The sequence below is a fragment of the Ambystoma mexicanum genome, chromosome 8 (assembly GCF_040938575.1).
Source record: "Ambystoma mexicanum isolate Mex_15411 chromosome 8, UKY_AmexF1_1, whole genome shotgun sequence".
In the NCBI taxonomy this organism is placed as follows: Eukaryota; Metazoa; Chordata; class Amphibia; order Caudata; family Ambystomatidae; genus Ambystoma; species Ambystoma mexicanum.
The window spans coordinates 1,497,751,394-1,497,766,361 of record NC_090929.1 but is presented as its reverse complement, the minus strand read 5'-3'; the positions used below and the strand labels follow the sequence as shown (position 1 = coordinate 1,497,766,361).

The 14,968-nt window shown below is 47.7% G+C and overlaps 1 protein-coding gene across 2 annotated transcripts in view; it reads left to right on the top strand.

Moving 5' to 3' along the window:
- ARL3 (ARF like GTPase 3) overlaps window positions 1-13,640 on the top strand; it is a 444,006-nt gene extending 430,366 nt beyond the window's left edge. For both annotated transcript variants that reach the window (XM_069611682.1, XM_069611681.1), the window contains one exon: window positions 10,252-13,640. In XM_069611682.1, the coding sequence (XP_069467783.1) occupies window positions 10,252-10,299 (48 nt within the window). In that variant the 3' untranslated portion in view covers window positions 10,300-13,640. The remainder of the gene's footprint in view (window positions 1-10,251) is intronic.
- The last annotated feature ends 1,328 nt before the right edge of the window (window positions 13,641-14,968 follow it).

Below are 14,968 nucleotides of genomic sequence, written 5' to 3'. Positions count from 1 at the left end.
GGTTGTGTATGCAGCCGCAGATGCAATCGCATTCACGCTCCTTGTTAGAGGGAGCGAAGAGTCCAAGTAGACCCCCAGCGTCTTTCCTTCTTTAGCGACTAGAGTTTGGGTTCCTGTCTATGACAAAGGACTTGTAGCTGTCCTTTAGCTAATTTAGTTGTGTTTGTGTTCCCACAATAAGTAGCTCTGTTTTCTCATCATTTAAAAATTGTCCGTGTTGGGCCATCCAGGCTTGGATGATTTGGTATATTTTGTTCAGTTCGTTGGTATCAGAGTTGTAGTTACCGGAGATAGGGAGGAGGATCTGGGTAGCGTCCCATAGTTAGTGTAGGGGACACCATGCTCGTCCAATAAGTCGAAAAGTGGCTTAGTGAAGATATTATACATTGTCAGGGAGACACAGGAGCCTTGGGGTACTCCACAGATTTCTGCAGTGGAGACTGGGTTGAATTCAAATGGTTCGAGGGATTGTGGGGGTGGTGGCCTGGGTGCCAGTCGTATTTCCGTTAGTAATAGCGTTTTTTTCTTCACAGTTTTAGATTGGAGTAGGGCGATTTTATCTAATGGTGCCTTTTGAATATTGGAGCACTATGTGGTGTCTTTGTGGCAGCTACCTGTGGGACCGACTGGGGATTCGAGTTCTTGCAGAATGGTGAAGAACTCTGTAGTGCCAGAATTGGCCTTTTGCATTTGCTCATTGTAGGTTGAGCTTTTAGCCAAGAGGATGGCTTGTTTGTAGGCTTCGGCTGAAGAAATAAAGTGTTTTTTGTTGGAGGCTGATGGAGACTTTTTCCACATGGTCTCAGCGGCTCGCTTAGTGGAGCGTAACGTTTTGAGGTTCAGAGTGTACCATGAGTTTAGGTGGGCTAGTGGTTTGGGTTTGCGTGTACTCTTAGGGGGGAGGTGATGGGGCAACCTTGTCGATGGCTAGTAGGAGTGTATGGCTGTATAGTTCTACCATGGACTTGGGGTCGGTGATTGAGCGTTGAAAGTTCATTATAGGTTGCAGTAGTCAGAGCCTGTTTGCAGGAGTGATGTTGCATGCATTTCTTGAGGAAGGCTACTGCTGGTTGCTGCGTTGCACAAATTTGGTTGTTTTTAGAGATGGTAAACAAGATGACCTTATGGTCAGATCGGGGGCATGGGGTGTTAGCTATGATGTTGGTATTGCAGTTCAAATCATTCAACCAATCTAACATGCAACCTTTGTTGTGAGTAGAGCATTTGATTCAGTGTGAGAAGCTCAGAGCTTCGTTGGATAGGGTCAATGCATTATCATCAGTAGGGTTGTTAAGGTCTAGGTTTGTCACCCATGAAGATCATTCTGGAGGAAGGCTTAGTGTCCTTGGAGAGGAGCAGTGCCGTGTCCTCTTCGAAGGATTGCATGGGGCCAGGTGGTCTGTAGATGGTGTGGATAGTTTGTGTACTGGTGTTGGAGAGGGATAGGTTTGATAGAAAGCAGTTCTCCCGATTGGAATGCTTGTTTGGGTATTCCTCTGATAGCCAGGTGATTCTTGGCTATGATGGCTACACCACCTCCTTTGGAAAGCAGTCCGTCATTCCGGAAGATGGTTTAGTTGTCTGGGATGGTAAGTGAGAGGAATGGTCTCGCTTCTGCATGAAGCCAGGTCTCTGTGATTGATATTAGGTCTAGGTTGGTTGTCGTGATGAGATCAGATATATTAAGGGTGTGGGCCAGGATAGATCTTGTATTTATAAGCGCTCCTCTAAGGTGTGTTGTGGTTAATCTATGTCAGTGTCCTTGTTGGCCGAATTGAGCTTGCCCCATGTGTGGGGTCAAAGGCAGAGGCAGTTGTGGTCAGTTTACTGGATGCCTTGCTAATTGCCATGGTGGTGTGCTCAAGTGAGTGTGAGTCTGCTGCAGAGGCAGTAGATACTCTAGGGCAAGTGATGGCAGGAGAGGGGAACAGGCTCTGGGGTGTATGTGGCATTCATAGTGGGGGTGACAAGCTCAGGAATACATTTAGTCACACTTGTGATGGTTGCAGTATGCTCCAGATTTCATGCCATGTCACTCACAATATGAGCAATCCGCTCCTGAATACATGTGGCATCACTCATAATGGGACAATAGGCTCCAGAATACACGTGGCATCACTCATAACGGGGGCAATAGGCTTCAGAATACATGTGGTATCACCCATAATTGGAATAGTAGGCTCCAAGGTATCTTTAGCATCACTTCTAATGTGCGCAATAGGCTCCAAAATACATATGGCGTCACTCATTATGGGGCCAATAGGCTCTGAAATACCTGTGGCATCTCTCATAATGGGGATAGTATGCTCCAAGATACATGTGGCATTACTTATAATGGGGGCAGTAGGCTCCAAAATACATGTGGCATCATTCATAATGGAGGCATTAGGCTCCAGAATACATGTAGCATCACTCGCAATAGTCTCCAAAATACATGTGGCATCACTCAAAATGGGGATAGTAGGCTCCAATGTGCCTGTAGCATCCCTCATAATGGGGGCAATAGGCTCCGGAATACATGTGGCATCCCTCATAATGGGGGCAGTAGGCTCCGAAATAAAATGTGGTATCATTCATAATTGAGGCATTAGGCTCCAAAATACATGGGGTAGCTGGCTCGCATGTACTGGATGCAGCACTTATGTTGGGGTTGATGGGCTCAAAGAAACATGTGGCAGAGATGGTTGACCGACCAAGAACCTTTGTGTTGCTTGCAAACATTGCCCGGGTGTCGCGAGTCAGTATACTTGCGGCGTGATTAAATTCCAATGCGGCAAGCTCCAAGGTGCATTGTGACTTAGAGATGTGGATGGGTTTCGAAAGTAAGTAAAAAACAGGATTTCCAGTGTTAGATCTCGAAGTAGTCAGTGATTTAGGAATGGAGGCCGCAGATATTGTGTGTTCCGAGTTCCTCAAGCCTTTGTCGGTTGTGTAGATGGCAAAGTTAGGTGGGATTCTAGAAATGATTGGAAGGTTTGCATTGTGGCTACACCGAACCAAGTGTAGGGTGGTGGTACGCCGCTTTGTGCGGGGTGTTTGGGGCAATGTTCTCCAGCAGGCAGTATCTGTGTCACGCGTGTTGTCAGTGCGCTGAGGTCGCTGCCAACAGAGGGTGAGGCTGTAACCGTTACTCTGGAGGGGAGGTCAGGCTCTCAGTTTGCATCACGTTTGAGGCACTGGATCTGTGCATGCAGCGAATGGGACTGCGGTTTTGTGGTTAGGCTGTTGGAGGAGTGTGTCTAACCTTAATGCGCAGGATCAGGCACACGTTTCTGTGTGTTATGGAAGGTGAGTTAGAGGCCCATGAGTGTCAAGTTCTTTCCTCAGAGGATTCTTAGATCATCTTTCATAGGAATACATGTTTTTTGCAGAGGTTTCCATTCTTCATCTCTAAGGTCCTTGCTGTATTTTACTTAATTTAGAAATTACTCTGCCAGTCTTCCATCCCTGACCACACTCTTCCTCAGCAGTGGAGACTTTGCATAGTATTTGGGAGTGTGTGGGCTGGTCTCCCAACCAGTTGGGAAGGAGAGTGAGCAGTATGGTAGAGTAAGGAAAAATTACCTTCCTGGTGATTCTAGTACTCTTAGTCCTTGCTCTCTTTCCAGACAGGAAATCCAAATGACGAATGAGGTAGGCTTGGCAAATATGTAACAGCAGCAAAGCAAAAGTAAAATGTACATCAATGGCACAGGTTCCCAAAGGCAAAATCCAACAGACGTTCTCCTTCCATAATATAACAGTTGATATACACTTTAATATTATGCGCACTGAATTACCCCGGACACTCCCGCGCCCTGATGCCTGCGGGATATCGGCACGTTATAAACAAACACATAACATAACAATTTCTAAGGAGTACTCTTTCGAATCCGGCTCATTACAAGAACTTCAAAGTGGTACTATAACTTTCAATTCTGGTCCTGTGCAGAGCAGCCCACATGCCAGTTTGTGAGCTCGTTATGGAGGATGTATTATTGCTGATCAAGTTTCGCCTCTTGTTTTGGATGCTGCAACAAAGGCTTACTAACGCAGCTTTAAAGGAGGGCGAACAAGAAATGACTACCAGAATCACCACAAAGGTAATATTTAGTCATTCAATATCATGTGATGATTTCTTGTCCAGGCAGTGAACAAAAGCAAATGTCACAGCAGCGTAGCGTTACTATTTTGGCTGTTCATGTTGTCTTTAAAAGCACAATTCGAGGGGATTGGGTCCTCCGACGTATTCCATATCTATGACATGTAATCACCACAGCTGTGCTGCTTCGGAAACTTTTTCGGCGTCTGCGTCCTGCGTCGATGACGTCGATGCGCCGCCGTCGAGGACCTCCTCCGACGTCCGACGTCATCCGATGTGATAAGTAGGACGCACGACGCCAGTAGCCTCAGTTCCGTTTTTTCCGCGAACGTGTTGCTTCGTGTTTCTCGGTTCTAGCCTCGACTCATTGGAGTTCTGTTCTTTCCGGTTCTTCGAACCTGTTCGTTTGTGAATTGTTCCTTCGACGATGTCTTCCACTTCGTCTTCAACCCCGCGTCCGGGCTTCAAGAAGTGCGGGGAGTGTGGGTCCAAGATGTCGGTGACTGACTCGCACGATGCCTGCCTCTGGTGCCTCGGGGAGGCCCACGACACGGATGACTGTGTCGACTGCCTGTCGCTCACGTCCAAGGCCTTACGCGAACGTAAGAAGAAATTGTCGGTAGGTCGGGTGTCCAAGCCCCGGAAGTCGAAGTCGGCGGGGCTTTCGACGGATGATTCGAGGGGTGACTCTCCGCGTCATCGTCGGAAGTCTCGTCGGTCTTCTTCTAGGAGTCGGTCTCGCCACTCCTCGGCCTCTTCGAGGCATTCTCGGAAGCGCCGACACCGGTCGCCTTCCAGGTCCTCTTCAGAGGACTCTGCCCGGCACGTCGGTTACCCCACCAGCCGTGCGACGCCGGAGGAATGGGCTTCCTTCGGGAAGAAGATGTTGGCGATTCTTGAGTCGCAGGGTACTCAACCGTCCGCGCCCCCGAGTGGGGTCGGCCGTGAGAGGTCGAGAGCCACCGCTCGCAAGAGTGGTCGGCGCGAGTCACGGGAGAGGTCCCGTTCGGACAAGGGGGCTCGTTCTCGCCGTACCCGTTCCAGGTCCCGGTCCTCGACGCGATCGAGACCGTGTGCACCTGTGATGTCTTCGAGGAAGACATCGACGTCTGAGGCGTCGAGGGCGTCGACAGGCTTTCTCGAGGCTCCGGCTCCGTGGAAGTCGTCGAGGCCGTCGACGGTCAGGTCGTCGAGGGACACGCTCGGAGCTCCGGCTTCGAGGGCTGTGTCGACGCCGCCGATACTGGAGGCGCTGCATCTGACGTCGACGCCGATTTCCTCGACGTCGACGCCGATCCTCTCGGCGCCGTTGCCGGTTTTCTCGACGTCGGCGCCGATTCGCTCGACGCCATCGACGCCTTTCGTGTCGGAGGTGCCCCGTGTCTCGGGTGTTCCCCCTAGGAAGGCTCTGGTTAAGAGCAGGCACTCTCGGGTGCCTTTCCACCACTTGGATTATATTTCGGAGGCGGATGAGGTTTCGGATGGCCTGGTTCCTAGTCAGGTGCCGGATGACATTGTCTCGGGCCATAGTCAATTTGACGATTTGAGGCAGTCGCTGCATGATGCCAGTGGACTGGACACCTCTCCGGAGGTGGAATTTGGTCGGCCTGAGCCTGGCTCCCATGCCGATTCCTCATACCGGCGCCTTATGGCTAGGGTGTCTGAGTATCTGGGATGGTCTGCTCCCCCAGGTGAGTTTGTGCAGGATGATCTGACGGACATCCTTGATGTTGGTCCCCCAACTGACCCGGTACTGCCGTTCCATATGGCGTTACAGCGTAGGGTGGCGGCGGCTTGGACTGCTCCGGAGAGTCTCCCGGCAGTGGGCAGATCCTTGTCGCGAAAATACCGTCCAGCCAGTGGCGACCCCTGCTACTTGACCAGGCACCCCACTCCGGAAAGTTTGGTGGTGCAGGCGGCCACGGCCCCGGCAAAGCAGGCGTCGTACCCTACCATCCCTCCTGATAGGGACGACAAACGTTTTGATGGCTGGGCGAAGAAGGTGTTTTCTTCTGGTGGTATGGCGCTTCAGGCGGCCAACTCCGTTTGTGCCTTGTCGCGTTTCACGCACACTCTGTGGAACTGTGTTGCGTTAGCGGCTGAACATATTCCCGAAGGGGTCGAACGGGATGGTTTCCTTGCTATGGTCCAGGATGGTAAGGATGCCATGTGTGAGTCCGTTCAGTCGGGTTTGGACTTGGCTGAATGCGTCAGTAGGTCCATGGCGGCGAGCACCGTGATACGCAGGTTTGCGTGGTTGCGGAAGTCGGGGTTTGCTCCTGATGTGCAGTCCCGGCTCCTCAACATGCCCTTTGATGGTGAACATCTTTTTGGCAGCAAGGCTGACGAGAGCCTTGAGAGGTTGCAGACCTCAAAAGCTGCAGCGAAGTCGTTGGGCGCTGCAGTTCGCCAACCTTCGCTTTTTCGTCCTAGGGGACAGCAGTGGAGGGGTGGCTCCTTTCGCTATTACTCGTCCTTTGGTAGAGCGAGAGGAGCTGGCAGTCAAAGGGGCCAACGCAGGGGTACCAGAGGTGGACGACAAGGTACCCGTGGTGCCAAGGCCGCTCGGGCAGTTGCCTCTTTGCCCTCAGGTAACGCCGCAGCCGCTCCTACTCGGTCATGAGGCCATGTACCATGGTTCGCCGGTTGGGGGAAGGCTGGCGCAGCATCTTGTGGAGTGGCGTGCCATTACTTCAGATGTGTGGGTTCTGGAGATCATTTCCCACGGCTACTGTCTTCCCTTTCGGCACAGGCCTCGCGACAATCCACCGGGGAACCTCTCTTTGAAGAGTCCGGATCCGCTCCTTGCGCAGGAAATTCAAGCCCTGCTGGAGAAAGGCGCCATAGAACTGGTGCCTGTAGCGGAGAGGAACAAGGGATGGTATTCCCCTTATTTTTTGATTTTGAAGAAAGACGGGGGTTTGAGACCCATCATGGACTTGCGCGGTTTGAACAAACTCCTCAGGAAGGACAAGTTCAAGATGGTTACTCTCTCTCAAGTCCTCCAGGCCCTTCAGCTTCAGGACTGGTTGGTGTCACTCGACCTCAAGGATGCTTACTTCCATGTGCCGATCCATCCCAAGCACAAGAAGTACCTGAGGTTCGCGGTTGGCGACTCGCACTTTCAGTTTCGGGTCCTGCCGTTCGGTTTGACCTCCGCCCCGAGGGTTTTCACCAAGCTCATGGTGGTGGTGGCAGCGCATCTCAGGCAAGGGGGGATTCACGTCTACCCCTACCTGGACGATTGGTTGATCCGGGGGAGCTCTCCCGAGCAAGTCCTGGATCATCTGTCCGTCGCCTGCCACTCCCTTCACAGGCTGGGCTTCTCCCTCAATTTAAAGAAGTCCCATTTGACGCCAACACAGAGGCTCCAGTACATCGGAGCGGTGCTCGACCCTTCCCTGGGGCAGTGTTTTCCTCCCCAGGTGAGGGCTCTTCACATTCTGCAGATGGTGCACAAGTTTCAGCATGCCCAGACGCTCCCGGCGTTCGAGTTCTTGAGGTTGCTCGGCCTCATGGCATCCTGCATTCTTCTGGTGCCAGAGGCTCGCCTGCGGATGAGATCTTTGCAGTGGGCACTCAAGACGCAATGGTCGCAGTCCTCCGGCAGGATGTCGGACCCGGTTCAGGTGCCGCCCTCGGTCGCCCGGGACCTTCTGTGGTGGGCTGTCGAAGGCAACTTGATGAAGGGGGCTCCGTTTTGGCTACCCTGGCCGGAGGTGACGATCGTGACAGATGCATCCCTCACGGGATGGGGAGCTCATGCCAACGGGCTGACAGTCAGCGGTCGTTGGTCTCCGTCGGAGTCCAGACTCCATATCAATCTGTTGGAGCTGAGGGCCGTCAGGCTAGCCCTGAAGGCTTTTCTGCCGACTGTGCGAGGAAAGGCTGTCCTGATCATGACGGACAACACTGTGGCCATGCACTACCTCAACAAAAAGGGGGGGGCAGGGTCACTTCCTCTGTGCAGGGAGGCGATGCAGCTCGAGTTCTGGGCCATCCGGCAGGAAGTTTCAATCTCGGCAGTTCATCTGGCCGGAGACGAAAACGTGACGGCGGACGCTCTGAGCAGGCAGAGCGCGATCTCTCACGAGTGGGAGTTGGCTCAGGAGATTCTCCTGGAGATCTTCGCCCTTTGGGGGACCCCTCGAGTGGATCTCTTCGCCTCCAGTGTCAACCGGAAGTGCGAGAGGTTTTGCTCGCGGGAATTTCCTCCGAAAGGAGCCTTAGGCGACGCGTTTGTGGTGGAGTGGTCATTCCCGCTGCTGTACGCGTTTCCTCCAGTCCCCGTCATCCCGCAAGTGCTGCGGAGGTTGCGGAAGTTCGGTTCCCGGATGATCCTCATTGCTCCGGCGTGGGCTCGGAGGACGTGGTACCCGGACCTTCTCGACTTGTCCATCTGCCCTCCACGTCGTCTTCCCTACCGAGACGATCTGCTCTCACGGGAGGGGGGTCAGGTTCTCCATCCAGAGGTCGGATCCCACAACCTTCACGCTTGGCTTCTGAAAGGTTGAGGTATAAGGATTGGGACCTCCCTGAAGACGTGATGGAGGTGTTGCTTTCGGCCCGAAGGCCCGCAACTAAGTCTCTGTACCGTTGCCGTTGGCGTAAGTTCTGCGACTGGTGCAGAGTTCAGAATGTGGATCCTTTTGCATGTGACATCCCCATGGTTCTGTCCTTTTTGCTTTCTTTGGCCCACAGGGGCTTGCAAGTGGGTACCATTAAAGGTTACCTGGCGGCGCTGTCCATCTTTAAGCGCTCATCTGAAGAATGTTCTTACTTTAAAATCCCTTTAATTTCACAGTTTCTGAAAGGGCTCACTAATGTGTTCCCTCCGTCGCCTTTCCTGGTGCCCGGTTGGGATTTAAACCTTGTTCTTAGGTTTCTTATGGGTGCTCCGTTTGAGCCTTTACATTCTTGCCCTTTGAGACTGTTGACTTTGATATCTGCGTTTCTAGTTGCGGTTACTTCCGCTCGCAGAGTGAGTGAGTTACAGGCACTTTCTGTTAAGCCACCCTTCACTGTATTTCACAAGGACAGGGTTGTCCTTCGAGTTCGTCCTTCTTTTCTTCCAAAGGTAGTGACGGAATTTCATTTGGCCCAGAAGATTGTTCTTCCGGCTTTCTATCCTCCTCCGCATCCTGGTAAGGAAGAGGAGAGGCTCCATAGGCTTGATCCTAGGAGAGCTTTGAGCTTTTATGTTTCTCGCATGTCCCGGGTCAGAGTGGACGATCAACTCTTTATTGGTTACGCTGGTAAGCGCTTGGGGCAAGCTGTGACGAAACAGACTTTGTCACGCTGGATTATTTTGGCCATCTCGGAGTGTTACCGCTTGGCGGGTAAGGACCCACCGGCTGGCTTGCGGGCCCATTCTACCAGGGGCGTGGCTGCATCTACTGCCCTGCAGAGGGGTGTTCCTATTCGCAACATCTGTGATGCTGCCACCTGGGCTTCAGTACATACATTTGTACGGCATTATTCCCTCGATTCCATCAGAGGGCAGGATCTGGCCTTTGGCAAGGCGGTCCTTTGCTCTGCTATTTGATTGGCTATTCTATATTTTGTTTCTAAATTCTTTCCCTCCTCCTTGATTTGGTACTGCTTTGGGAGTCTGTCATAGATATGGAATACGTCGGAGGACCCAATCCCCTCGAAGAACAAGTTACTTTCTTACCTGGTAACGTTCTTTCGATGGGATGGTCCGACGACGTATTCCATATCGCTCCCACCCTGCCTTCCCCGCTGCAGAATTTCTGTTGCGATTGCAGCTTACGTTCCGCAAGGCTTTGTGTCGGACTGGCAGTTGACTAATGTCACACGTTCTGGGGGAAAAAACTACAACTGAGGCTACTGGCGTCGTGCGTCCTACTTATCACATCGGATGACGTCGGACGTCGGAGGAGGTCCTCGACGGCGGCGCATCGACGTCATCGACGCAGGACGCAGACGCCGAAAAAGTTTCCGAAGCAGCACAGCTGTGGTGATTACATGTCATAGATATGGAATACGTCGTCGGACCATCCCATCGAAAGAACGTTACCAGGTAAGAAAGTAACTTGTTCTTCTTTCACGCATTGAAACCTTGAAATCTTAACTAACATTATTTCAAAAGCTTAAGATGCTGATGTTTTTTGATCTTCTCCAACTTATCGTTTTCCTCTTAATTTTAGGATGGCATGAACTGGGTATGCAAAAATGTCAATGCAAAGAAGAAATAGCATTTAGTCGATGACGAATAGAAGCGAACAGGACGACTTTGGTCCAGAGAACACTAATTTGCTGCTTTCCAACCAATTTATTTTTGCAACCACAAACTGCTACCACAGTTTCTAAAGAAGAAAGAGGATTAAATGTACACCATGTATTTTTTTACGATTGCCTAGTTTTTGAAATGTGGCTGTTAATAGACCTTGGTGCTGGCAGGCAGAACTGACTCAATATAAAATGACTTGGAACAAATTCCATGAGAAAGCCAGGTCATTTTCTTTCAATACGGAATACATGTGGCATCGCATTATGGAGAAAGCAAGGATATCTGTTTGTGTAGTGTTAATTTAGTGTACTCTCACATTTGTAAGTCTCTGTCTCTACACAGATAGCTATTGTGTACTTGTTAACAATATGTGAAAAATAAAATGGTTGCAGGTGAAAAACACACTTTGTGTTTTATCTCTGAGGACAGTATTTGATTAAATTGTGTCTATGCAGCATCTGTTGTCAAGACCATTTACTTAAACCTTTCCCAAGGCGCTCATTGCGAACAGATAGGTGGTGCTGTGTGTAACCGTTCCCCTGTAATGGTTGAAACAACGAATATGATTACATTGTATTCCAGAAAAATCGAAAGTCTGTCATTTAATGCGTTCATCGTATAGTTTATTTAATCCATTTAAGCCCATTGCCCGTTTCCCAATAGCCAGCAACACTTCTAGTAACCGACCTTTCATTTTGTGGCCCAGCATTACAAAAGTCAGTTTGGATTATCTGATTGCATTTCTTCGCTCTCTTCTACTGAAGAAAGTAACCATGTTTTTATGAACCTTTTTTTTTCTTAAACATTTTACTTTTACTTAAATTAGTTTTTGCAGTATTTTCTCCAACTTCGCAAAAACATATTTCAGTCTCTAAAACCTGTTCTTGGCAATTGTTTTCCTGTTTTTCATTTAATACGTGTATGTAATGCATAGCATTATGTGTACATGAAATATCAATATAGTGGTTAAAAACAAAAAAGTCTCAGGGCTTCTAATGAGCAAATACAATGACCAGGATTTCTAAAGTACACCTTAAACAGCCACCTCAGTTTAAATAAGCACCTTGATCTAGCATACCTTCAAAAAATAAAAGATGCTGGTCACTTTTCACTATTTTTTAAGCGAAGGTATGTATGACGTCTTTAGGTTTACATACCCTATATTCATCAAATCCAGCTATAAACCCTCTACATTTGGATGTTTTAAGTAGCTATTTAGCTTCTGTTTTTTTAAATTGTGTGACCTAGTTGTTAACCTTTTTAAACACTTGAGTCGTAAACAAAAATGTTATGGAAATTAAGAGAATGCAAAGAAAACTATGCCGAAGGATTGAATTGTATGACACGCGTATGGTTACTAATATCGAATAATTATGCCACTGTCTTTTTCGGTGAGCCTATGAGGAAGCTATCTTATTTTGTTAAAATCAAACACCTTCATTTTTGTTGTTTTTCACGTGTGTTAAATGTGTTCAGCTTCAACATAATAGGTTTTAAGCAGCATTACTAGCAATTAATTAAAATGATCAACTTAGAACAACCAAATCGAAACACTAGCAAATGGATTTTTGTATTGACAAAGGTCAGTTGCTTTCCTGCAGAAAGAATGTACACGTATGGAGGATATTACTACAGATCCATTTCCAAAGTTTTAAATTGAGATAATTTAAATATTTAAATATCTTATCATTTGAAAAAGTGTAATCATTTTGATGGCATTGTGTTTTAATACTCGGTTTCCCAGGATAAACTATTGCCTGCATGCTTCAAAATGAGTGTTGCTATGCCCATCACTTGTATAGCAGTATGATTCATTGTTTTGGAAATGTAAGTGGGCATTTTGCAACTGTGTGTGCTTAAACGACAAATATGTACTTGGTGGCAAAGAATTGTGGCATGCACTTTTTTTTAATGCAACCGGCGACTGCTGTCTGAGTTATGAGAGGCTTGACTGAATCATGTGCTCACTGGCTGTCCTAAATAGACGTGCACAATTTGAGCTTTTTTTTTCTCTTTCATGAGAGTATGAGTCCAGGAGTGAAATGTTTGGGTGAGAGGTTGACATAGGAGGTATAAGACACGGAATTACTTTTTGGGAATGATGAGGATTCTTGATCTCTCCCCCCAAGTGCAAGTGCAGAACCACAACAGGTTATTTGAAAGCTGCATTCCATGTATGTATGTTGAAAAGCAGCTTTAAAATGATTTGAGCATTTTTTTAAGCTACTTGATAAATTGTGATGCTGGTCATTTATCTCATAAGAACTGTTTAAGATTAGGGGCTTAACTTCTCAATAGACTGTTATTAAATCGTGTCATGAAAGTATGGTTTTTGGAAGCTACCTTATTACTGAACTGAACTTACTTTCCACATATCACTGGAGTAAGCTGTTGGAGTAAAACTTTAAAATGTCTTGAATTTTCATTTTGCTGCGTGGCTTATATAAGGGGCAATAGGTTCCTAGCACGTAAAACGAGGCAGCCATAATTTTGTTATGAGGACCTCCGAGGCACAACGTTAATGTTTGGGTTAGGATAACATGCAGTAGAGTAGGTTAAGGTATTTATTGTTTTGAAAGGACCAATTTATGAAACTAGTAATATATGTGCTCTCTTACAGTAGATGATGCTTTGCAGTAAACTTTATTCAGCTTGTTGAATACCTTATATTAACCTTTTGTTTCCCGCCAAAAAATTGTTGAATCCATATCTCACATTCCAAAAAACTGGAGCATGTATTTGTAGAACTTCTAATGTGAACGATATCCTGCAATCTGCCACATAGACTTGAACAATTTTCAGGAGAATGTCTTTCTAAATATTTAGATATATTGGAAATGTGCGCGATACAGCCCAAAAGGAATTGAATTCCCTGGGCACATGAAGTAAATACTTATTGTAAAAGCCACCTACCTACCCAAGAACCACATTTTAATCTTATTTCTGTCTTTGCCACGTGGTCCTTTTATTTTTGTGGTCATGGGATGTGGTTGCATCTACTTTCTAAAGAGAGCATAAAACCTGCTGTTCCTAGTTTTTGGGGAAATAAACACCTTGGCCCAGCCAGTTTCCAACATTTATTTAAATTCTCTTCTGAAGTTGTAATGACCTGTGCTTTGACTTAATTTATGTTTCCCAAAATCCTGTTCCATAATAAATTTGTTTTATTAACTTAGCAGCTTTTTTACGGTGTATTCGAAAGTTGAATAAAGAAGTATGTGGTATTTTGTCATATTGTAAAGCTTGATGTAAAAGTTCAATGTCTTTGTCGACCAAATCTAAAAATAAACTTTAGTAGAAATATGACCTCACATGCATACCTGTGTATTTTATTTGTAGCCATAGAAGTAGACCTTATAATGTAAAAAATTGTTCTCTGGTCTGTCTGCGAGCAAATGTATCCAACCACTTGCCATGCAAGTGCTACTACATCTTTGTGGGTTAACCGACGGAAATGGAAGTAACTTTTGACAAACTAGCAAGGTCATTTCTCACAATGTGCAAACACATTTTCTGAATGTAATATGTGTATGATTACGAACAACAAGTGATGGAAGCTTCTGACAAACTGATGGACATACATAGACTTGTTTACGTTGTCTCCATCTATAGCTCCAAAGCTGCCAGACAGTTTCAAATGGTGTATCTCTGTTGTCCTGCTCCTTCTCAACTGGTTTTACAGCCTGCATGTGGGTCAGGAGAAGCTGCCAGTAAGACATTTTGAGGATAGCAGGGCCCATTGCAACGCATATTACACCCCTGTTATGCTAGTCCTGCCCTCGCCCCATGCATCACCCAAGCCACAACCAATTCATTTATTTCCATCTAAATGGCAGGTTGGTATTTGCTAGCGCTCAGTGGCGCCTTCCCTTTTCAGCACCAAACCTTGTACATCCTAAATTTACAATTGCTCCTTTTCAGACAATGCCTCCTTCTGCCTTTGGTTGTATACGATTGGCCTTTTATGGTGCATCCTTTGCAGGAAGAAGTTTTTGGTGGCCGCTCCTCCCCCTGCCTGTTTAGATCCGCAGAAAACCTCCATCCGGAGTGTTGGCCTTCCCTGTGTGAGGGAATTCATCCAAGGTCCTTGCGCAGCTGCCTTCTTGCCATGTCACTGCTACGACTGGTGCTGAAGCCATTGGAGGACTTGGGTCAGAAATTGCAAGACTGTAGGTGTGGACTTGGGGGAGCAGTGTCCTCTAGGGTATGTACTGTGGCATCCTCTATCAATACGGAGAGAAGAAGATTGTAACCCCCAGCTTCAGGGTCTTCACAGGTCCACTCAAGAGGCAATTCCTCTCCAGGTACCACTTAGTGGGAAAGTGAAAATACCTCCTGGTGGGAAAAGGACCAGCAAACCCAGTACCTTCATCCCAGGTGACTTGCTCATTCTGGAAGAAGTCTCACTAGTACAGAGGAAACGCATTACAACTGTGACACATATCCGAACATCATTTTGGGGCTGATCAGTCTTCAGCAAAATCCACCACAAGAGAGAATTTGGAAGCACCCAATTTTGCTTACCGAAAAGTTAAAACCCTAGCTCTCTTCTGGGTACGGATACGTCTAAAACTGTACCAGCGATTCCGGAGGTGGTTACATTGGTACCAAGTAAATACAAAATGTTTCCCAAT